We start from the raw sequence: 9,270 nt of genomic DNA on the forward strand, positions 1-9,270 counted from the left end.
CCCTGCCCTGTGGACCGCCCAGCGGGGGCCCTCTCCCCGGCGGTGCCGGCTGAATGAGAGTCCCCGCCTCCCCCGGGGCCCAGAGGACCCCCTTTTGGAGTCCAGTCAGTTGGAGCGCTCCGTTTCGGGGGAGCCCACTGTGACAGAACCCGCCTCCGGGCAGCTCCTCAGGCATCCGGAGCTTCCTTTTTCCAGAAGCCCGGACCCAGCTAGGAGGAAAGAACTGCAGCTGCACAAATCCTCCGGCGGCAGGTCACGCATGCGCAGCACTCTTCCAAAGCGCCCCCACCCCTAGAAGGCTTCACTCTCGGAGGCGAAGAAGCATTTTCGCCCCGCCCTTCCTGCCCGGACGCACTGGGCCTCCCCTGCGAGGAGGGGCGCTCGCTCGCTTGTAACGGGGTCTGGCCTGCAAAGGGCGGGACCCTGCCTGCGGCGGCCTTCGATTGGCCCAGCCCTCGCCAGAGTTGTTCCAGGATTGGTCGATGAGTACTCCTCTCCCCTCCCTTCGTGGGGCTTCCGTTTCCGGTTCTGACGGGTACTTCTGCTGTAACGATGATCGGGGACATCCTGCTGTTTGGGTAATTAGAGGGGCCAGAGGATGGGGAGAGACAGCCAGATGGGGCGAGGGGCGGCCTTAGTAAACGTAATTCTCCTTCTGCAGGACGCTGCTGATGAACGCTGGGGCCGTGCTCAACTTTAAACTGTGAGTAGGCCGCGCTAAGACTGCGCCTCCACCCGGGAGCTCGTAGTCACGCCCCCGCGGCGTAAGCCCGCCCCACGTTGTAGGCCCCGCCCCAAGCCCTGGGTCGCCCTCTGGTCACGCCTCCACCCTGGTTTTTCTTCCTTTGACCCTCAGCAACACTACGGAAATTTAAATTCGGTCTTCTGCTCATATCCTCTGGGAGCCTCAGCCTCCTTCTCCCAGAAACAGCCCTGCCCTAGACCCTCGGCCACACACTCGCTGCCCTTGGACTACCCTGTTCACCTTGTGGGTGTGGCTTATATGGGCCGTGCAGGTGGTGGCCCAGAGACACGCGAGGTCACACAGCATGACAGCGGCGGGAGTGTCTGAGGCTTAGTAATCACGGCCTTCTGAGCTGTGTTGCACGGTCAGGGGACCAAGTGTTCTTTATGTCCCGTTGAAAGTGGACATGGTCTGTCTTCTCTTTATAGGAAAAAGAAGGACACGCACGGCTTTGGGGAGGAGTCGAGGGAACCCAGTACAGGTAAGGTCTTCTTTCTGCACCCTGCAATCGCACTGTTCACTTAGGAGAGTATGGTTCTTTCTCACCATATCCTACCTAGTTTTCCTTCTAACTGAGCGTATGTGAGTGAGAGTGGGTTGAACTGAGGATGTGTTCTTCCATCTGCCCACTTCTGGCACCTCCTCCTTTCTTCTGTGAGACCCTCTCTGATAGGTCAGCACTCATCTCAATTCCTGTTTCAGTGGTTATAATTTTTCATTATGTGTGCTATCATTTGGCTAATGTCTGCCCCTAGCACTGGATTGTAAACTCCAGAGGAGGGGCCCAATCTCGTTTTGGTTCATCCCTTCCCTGTGTCCTTAGAGAGCGGCATGTTAATGCCTGTGAGTGAATGAATGAATGAATAGCTCCACCCATCACTGTTGCATTCAGAGTGCCTCAGACTTGTGTGCTTTTTTTAATTAGTTGCCAAATTGGGAGGTTTTATATAAAAGTTCAGATACCTAATTATTCTTTTAAAAAAAGATCAGAAAATCGATCCTGCAGCTTGGGATTTAGGAGATCTCTTGGCACCCATTGAGTAGGGTTGAAAAGCAGAACCTCATTGAGACAGGGTCTGGGACTCCACCTCTTTCTAGACCCAAGCCCCTTCATGTATGTATCCTCTTACCTACACAGCTTCTGGAGGCCCCAGAATTTTACATTTCCTACTGAATTTATTTGTGTGACTCTTGGGAATCAAATGAAAACTGTATACAACTTGTATTCATTCATTCAATCAATCAGACATTTTTTGAATATCCACTACATTGCCAGCCACTGCTCTGGGTGCTGGGATAAAGCAGGGAACAAGGCAGATGTAGTCCTTACCTCATGGAATTTACCTTGGGGCAGGATAAATATTTATTAAATAAGAAATAGGTGGTAAAGGAGGTGATGTCAGGAGTCACAGGATGTTGATGGGGTTGCAGCTCCATTTGGAGTGTGTGCCGGGAGGCCATTTGAGGTACCACAGCCAAGGTGAAGGGTGCTGATGCCTGGGGAGCAGAACTATAGACAGTTTAAAAGTTCCTCGTTATTGAGGACCCTGCTGGGTGGCTGCCCTGTTAGAATTTTTCGGCTAGTGTTTCATTCCACCTCCAGCCCTGAAAGGTACGGCTCATGTTCCCATTTTACAGATGAGAAAACCGAGGCCAGAGGTAGACATGGCTCAACTTGCCTGTGGCCACACAACAAATGAGTGACAGAATCGGGATTGGAAACTGGTTTTTTGAACTGCAGAGGTTGTACTCTCAGTCACTTGATCAGCTATCCATTCATTCATTCATGCGTGCATGCATTCTGCAGCCATATATTGCCCACCTACAACATGGGAGACACTATTCAGGCTCTGGGATTGTCCCTCACACTTCTGAATCAAAGCTGTGGTGGCACAAGGGCTCAGAAATGGTGTCAGAGACAGGAATGGCAAGAAGGGCACCTGGACAGGAGTTTGCTGTGTACTTCTGGATCTGCCACTTTGCCACACGCTTTGCCTCCCTCAAGCCTCTTTCTATCTAGAACCCTCCCTCTGTGCCCTGAAGGGAGTGCTCCTCATCCCGTTCTCCTTGCCGGGCTGACCCCTGTATGGTAGTGGCTGCATTTGTTCAGAGCTCCATGTGTGCCAGGTACCGTGCCAAGGTCTTCTCAGCTACCCACCCATACCTGTACAGGAGGAAGTGAGCAGAGACAGTTCAGGGACCAGCCCAGGTCACCTGTGCAGAAGTGCAGAGCCAGGATTTGAACTGCAGTAAACTTCATGGTTGCAGTCAGAGCTTGTAAACTTCCTCAAAGCAGTTTGACCCCTTGTCCCCAGGTATATGTGCCTGAGTTTGGGAGCTTTCAGTTGAAAATACTTCAGAGTCAGCTCAAAGTGGTTAAAGTAGAATTGACTTTAGTACTCCTGGGTCCAGGTCTCACACCAGCGCTCTAACTTTTGACTCTCTAGCTCTCAATTCTCCTTTCTCCTGTGTCACTGTCACCAGACTTGTGTTGGCAAAGATGATCCTTGAGCAGGGAATGGCAATTTTTTTTTTTTTTTTTTTTTTGGTACCAGAGATTGAACTCGGGGCACTTGACCATTGAGCCACATCCCCAGCCCTATTTTGTATTTTACTTAGAGACATGGACTCACTGAGTTGCCTAATGCCTTGCCATTGCTGAGGCTGGCTTTGAACTCTCAATCTTCTCGCCTCAGCTTCCTGAACAAGGTTTTCTATGAAGGGCCACAAGATTTGAGGCTCTGAATTATTTGGTCTTAAGCACAGGACAGTTCTGCTGTGATGGTACAAAAGTAGCCAGAGGTGATTTATAGCTGCATGGGCATGGCTGTATGCCACTTGTCTCACAAAATATTGATGTTTTTTGCCAACTGAAAAAAAATGTAAAAGCCATTCTCAGCTCACAGACCATACAAAGAAACAGGCAGCAGGGGCCAGATTTGGCCTGTGGGCCAGTTTTTTGACCCATGTCTTAGGGCCCTGAGCTTAAAACTTCCCAGCCCAGCAAACCTGACAAAAAATGAGAGATTTTTTCCGAGTAGTTGAGGCAAAAGTCCCAGGGGAATCTCTTACTGGACTGACTTGGCCACATGACCCTCTTTGAGCCCATCAGAGGCATTGGGCCTTGTGCTGTCAGGTAAATGGCCTCAGAGCTAAGGGTGGGGGAATGCGGAGAAAAGCCACACAGCCACTGGACGGTCAGGATTGGGGGTGCAGGCTGGGCAGAAATCTCAGAAGCCCACTGCAGTGGACAGTGCCATAAAAGTGCTCTCTTACTCTCTAGGTGACAACATCCGGGAATTCTTACTGAGCCTCAGATACTTTCGGATCTTCATCGCCCTCTGGAACGTCTTCATGATGTTCTGCATGATTGTGTAAGTCTGGCCCCGCCATCCCCTTCCTGTATTCTCAGCATCATTCACCAGAATGAGAATGCATGACCTCACGGGCGTTCTGTGGCATTTCATTCAGCACTTTTGGGTCATGGTTTTTGCTTCTAAAATAAGAACTCTTGCCAGAAACAGTGGTGCACACCTGTAATCTTAGCGGTTTGGGAGGCTGAGGCAGGGTAGCAAGTTCAAAACCAGCCTCAGCAACAGCAAGGCCCTAAGCAACTTAGTGAGACCCTGTCTCAAAATAGGTTATAAAAAGGGCGGGGGGGCTGGAGGTGTGACTCAATGGTTAAGGACCCCTGGTTTCCATCCCTGATACCAAAAAGAAAACAAAAAAGTAAGAACTCTCCCCCAAGTGAGAAAACTGGTCTGAAGTCCTGCCTGGCTGGTTGGAGTTTCTATTAGAACATGGTGTTCTCCAGGTCCCACATGGCTTTGTCCCCTCTTGCCACTTCTGTTGGTCTCAGCCTGTACTTGGCATCTGCTGAGGTGGAAAACATGACTTAAAAGGTCCAGATCCTACTCCAGCAGCTTTCCTAGAACTAGAAGAACTATATCCAGAGTTTATTTTTGTTTTTATGGTCACCTTCACTTTTTTCTTTAGGCAAAAAAGCCCAAGCAGATTGCTTTTTTTTCCAGTCTTGGGATCATGATTCCAGCACTTTTGTTAATGAATCATGAGATTCACAGTAAATGGACTTGAAATGAATGCTAAGTTCTAGGCCTCACTGGGTCCATCCCCACATGCTTCCCCTGAAAAGGACGAGGACACAATGTTAACTATCTGAGCAATGGAGATACTGAATTCAGGGGTTGCTGGGTGGTCCTTGAGCCAGCCTTGTGGCTATCTGGGGGTGGTTCCAGGATTTAGCAGCTCTGGGGAGAAGGGATTCGACTAGGTCTCTGGAAAGTTTTTAGATCCCAGAATGAGAACCGTGACATATTCCCAGAGACACCCTTCTCCAGGTGTCCTGCTTGGCCAGTCAGTTTGGGAGCATGAATGAGTCCTGCCCAGAAACAAAGAGGGCTTGTGATTGCAGATCAAGGAATTTGCACTTGAGTGTAGGAAGTGTAACCAGGACTCACAGAAAGTGGAACCGAGTTGGGTGACTCCATCCTTTGTCTCTCTAGGTGCCCATGTATTCTCTCTCCATCTGGGGCTGTACTCTGAATTGAAGGCTGAGGCCAGGACAGCCATAGTCCTTGCCCTCAGAAAGTGCACAGTAAAACTGGTGGGATATGGAACTAAAAAAAAAAGGCAAAAAGGAAACAATCGGTTGAGGTGGCAAGTGGGAAGGGAGCTCCCAGTTTCAGAGATGAGGGAAAGAAAGACTCTGGGTAAGTGCTTCTTAAATCAAGACCTAAAGGACAGAAGGAATCTGCCATTTGCAGAGCTAGAGAAAAAGCATGGCAGCACAGAAAGTAGCATGTGTAAAGGTCCTGAGGCCAGTACTGTTTACTTTGTGGCCCCTGACAGAGAATGCATGTAAACCCCTGATTTAGGCCAGCTCTTTCAGTGAGGGCTTTGGGTGAGAGAAGATTCTCTTAAGAAAGGGCTTTCAGTTGGGGATGTAGCTCTGCATCCCCAGCACAAGGAGAAGAAGGAGAGACTTTATGCAGGAAGGCAATGAGTGACTTTTCTAGTATATTAGAAAGTAAAGTTGGGTGCTGTGGTGCATGTCTATAATGTAGGCTGAGGCAGGAGAATCTCAAGTTCAAGGCCAGCCCCAGCAGCTTACTGAGACGCTGTCTCAAAATAGAAATTGAAAAGGCTGGAGATGTGGCTCAGTGGTAGAGCACTCAACCTAGCATGTATGAGGTCCTGGGTTCAAACTCTAGTACTGAGAAAAGGGCAGGAGGTGGCCATGCATTATCCCTTTATGAAGATGACAGTTTCAAAACAAAAAGTCTAGAAATGTCCAAGAACAGGGGAAGGGTTGGGTAACTTGAAGAACTCTTGTGCTATGAACTGTCATGATGCTATCAAAGGTTGCTAGCAAAGATTCTGTGAGAATGCAGAAATGTTTGGAAAGTAAAGAAGGACAGATGACTCCTGGACAGTTTTTCACTGGTGCATGTTGTAGGAAGTAAACATGGAATAAACCCTGACTGAGCACCTGAGTATGGGAGGCAGACCTCCATTGTGGGGTTGAAAGGATCCACTCTTGGGGTCCATGACAGTGACTGCTGCAGTCACTGAGGAATTTGGCAGAGCCCAGGGCACAGCTCAGTATTCCCTGTACCCACTTCTGTATCAGTTGAGCTAAGCTACTTTGGAAATTTTCGGAAATCCTAAAGTAACTTGAAATATGGGGAGAAATATCTGTGAGTGTTTAGGGATCAGTGGCGCTGATATCTGTAACTTACTTTGAAATGCATTAAATTTCTTGGCTGAGCATGGTCGTGCACGCCATAATCCCAGTGACTGGGAGGCTGAGGCAGGAGAATTTCAAGGATGCCAGCTTGGGCAACTTGGTGAGACCCTCAGCAACTTACTGAGAACTTGTATCAAAATAAAAATAAAAAGGGCTGGTGGTGTAGCTTAGTAATAAAGTGCCCCTGGGTTTAATCCCTAGTACCAAAAAAAAAAAAAAAAAAAAAAAATTAAGAAGTAAGTAAATAATACAGAATGGTTGACTACGTTCACATATTGTGCATGAGCAGAGAATTATATAAAATAAAATAATCTCTAAGAATATTTTTAGACCAATGGCTTCCCATCCTCACAGTCATTCTGCCCTCTGCCTTTTCCAGACTCTTTGGCTCTTGAGCCCCGAATACAGAACCCAGGATTCTTTTTTCCGGATGTCAAGTCTTCATTTCTCCGTTCCTGATGACTTCAAGAATGTTTTTGATCAGAAAACCAGGGACCTTCCCAGAAAGCCTAAGCTCGTGGTGGGTGGAAAAATATTCATCAAAATGCATGTGGCTTCCCAGCCATGTCACTGTTTTCAAAGATAATTTCACTTTGGCCTCTGAATTGGAATTTTATCGACTTAAGGGGTCTCAGGAGGGTCTCTGTAAGGGGCCTGATAAGGTGACATTCCCCTTAGAGGAGAGAACGTGTCTGGGTCATTCCATCGCATTGGAATCCTTTCTGTGTCAAGCTTTCACAAGAAGTCTGATTTGGGATATTTCTTGCTTTATTTTTAATAACCATCCTTTTGGTTAGAATTGTATAAATTTTTAAAAATCATTTTAATCCAGGGGTCTGAGCATAAGAGTTGGCTTTTAAGTTTGAAGCATCCTCTTTCGGGCGGTGTTTATAAATAACAGTGAGTTCCGAGTTCCCTGCTGGATCTGACAGTGGCTCTGGGGCCAGCCAGGGTCCTGATTTCAGATTCTTCCCCCGTCCCAGTGATAGTCTGCTTGGTCACTCAGTGCAGCTGAGGTCATCCCCAGGACTTTAAGGAGCGGGGCACCTGTCACAGGGACACCAACCTTCCTGTTTAGACACTAAACTGTTAGTAAAAGGGATGGGGTGGGCCACTGTCCAGTGTTGCAGAAGAGGAGTGGGGATGGCTGGCAGTGTCTGATGGGAGTGTTAGGAGAAAATTTTCTTTGCTTTGAAGCCTTTGTTAAATAAAGTGACTCTGGGAGCCACTTGTACACCCGCACAGACGAGAGTGATTTCATTGTGTGATACTCACTGCATTCTGAAAGCTCAAGTTAAAGTTGCTTCTCATATAGGTGGTTTTGAGTTTGAAAAACAGTGAGTCTTGATCTAGGAAATACAGTGTTTGCTCCAGAAGTTTCTCTGAAAGGGAGTTCTGGTTTCATTGCTAAAAGGATACATTGGTGGTTGACATCCTGACTCTGATTTGTTTTGGTTTTTGAAATCTTGACATGTAGGTAAACCTGGAGGGAGAAAAAAAGTAAATATGCAGGTTTTTAGAACTTAATAGCATTGAAAATAAAGCTCATTTCTAAAAAGGAACTTTTGTTTATACTTTTTACTTATTTATTGAGATGGAGCCTCACTATTTTACCTTGGCTGATTTCCTATTTTTGGGCTCAAGTATTTCTTCTGCCTCAGTCTCCTAAGTAGCTGGTACTACAGGTACATGTTACCACACCCAGCTGATCATAACTTTTTTTTTTTTAAGCCAAGACATCAACTTCCAACTTGAAGCATTTCGAATAATCTTGGGGAAAACACCCAAGATTCATTTTGAAGGCTGTCATGAAGTCAGAAAATAGTTGGTAGTAGATTTTCCCTTTTAGATTTCATTTGATAAATGGTGGTCAAGAATTGGGCACATGTGATTTTGACCTTCTCTAGACCAGGGTCAAGTTCAGTTTCATGGCTACTCAGTTACCAGCTTTGCCAGATCTGGGCCTTTGTTCCTGTCATAAATACACAGGCCAAGGTGTTGCCCACCCTCCTTCAGCCATGCAGTGGTGAGAGGGCCCCTTTCTGACTTTTCAGCCTGGAGCTGGGGCTTCTGGGAGGCGAGGCATTGGCCTGTGAGGGGGAGGAATTGTGTGCTAAGAAGGAATGCTCTCAGTGGAGGTTTTGTTTCAGTAGTTGTATTTTGTGCCAGAGAACTGTTATCTCATTGTTAAGTTTATATAAACAGTGGCTTTCTCACATTCCTGATGGCTGCTATACATCTTAGAAAGTGAACCTCATGAATGTGTGAATGTGTCTAGTTCTTTTTTTTTTCAGTGCTGGGGATGGAACCCAGGGCCTTGAATGTGCGTCTTTAGGAAGCTTTTCAGAAGCCTTCATTGGAATCTGAAGGCTACTGAAATTTGAATTTTGGGAGGCCCAGCTCAGTTGAATTGCTCATGCAGTTAGTTAGATGTGGGTTAGTGAGATGTGGCTTCACTCCCATCTCTGGGGCCCTGGCTAATTGCTTCCCCTTTGGAAGCCTCAGTTCCCACGACTCTAATAGGCCAGCAGCTCATGCTGGCCTGGGATGTGAGGTTCTGCAAACTTGAGCACAGGCCAGGAGCCTGAGGGCATGAGCTGCCTGTGAGCGCTTGACACAGGCAGGTGTTGTCACCCTGTGTTTCCTCTCTCCATCCACCTGCACTGGTACAGGCTGGCCCTAACATTGAAAACTGGAACTGCCCTGGCATGGTAAACCTTTTGTCTTCACTTTCCCGTCCCGGTTTACATGTGCAGGT

General features: G+C 47.6%; 1 protein-coding gene across 1 annotated transcript; it reads left to right on the forward strand.

Annotated features, from left to right (window-relative positions):
• The first annotated feature begins 515 nt into the window (after positions 1-515).
• Smim7 (small integral membrane protein 7) lies at positions 516-8,074 on the forward strand. The gene is made up of 5 exons (XM_076846588.2): positions 516-578; positions 662-703; positions 1,174-1,226; positions 4,029-4,119; positions 6,892-8,074. The coding sequence occupies exons 1-5, from the start codon at positions 553-555 to the stop codon at positions 6,905-6,907; spliced, it is 228 nt and encodes a 75-aa protein (XP_076702703.1). The 5' UTR covers positions 516-552; the 3' UTR covers positions 6,908-8,074.
• The last annotated feature ends 1,196 nt before the right edge of the window (positions 8,075-9,270 follow it).

Source organism: Callospermophilus lateralis, chromosome 1 (genome assembly GCF_048772815.1).
Source record: "Callospermophilus lateralis isolate mCalLat2 chromosome 1, mCalLat2.hap1, whole genome shotgun sequence".
Taxonomy (NCBI): domain Eukaryota; kingdom Metazoa; phylum Chordata; class Mammalia; order Rodentia; family Sciuridae; genus Callospermophilus; species Callospermophilus lateralis.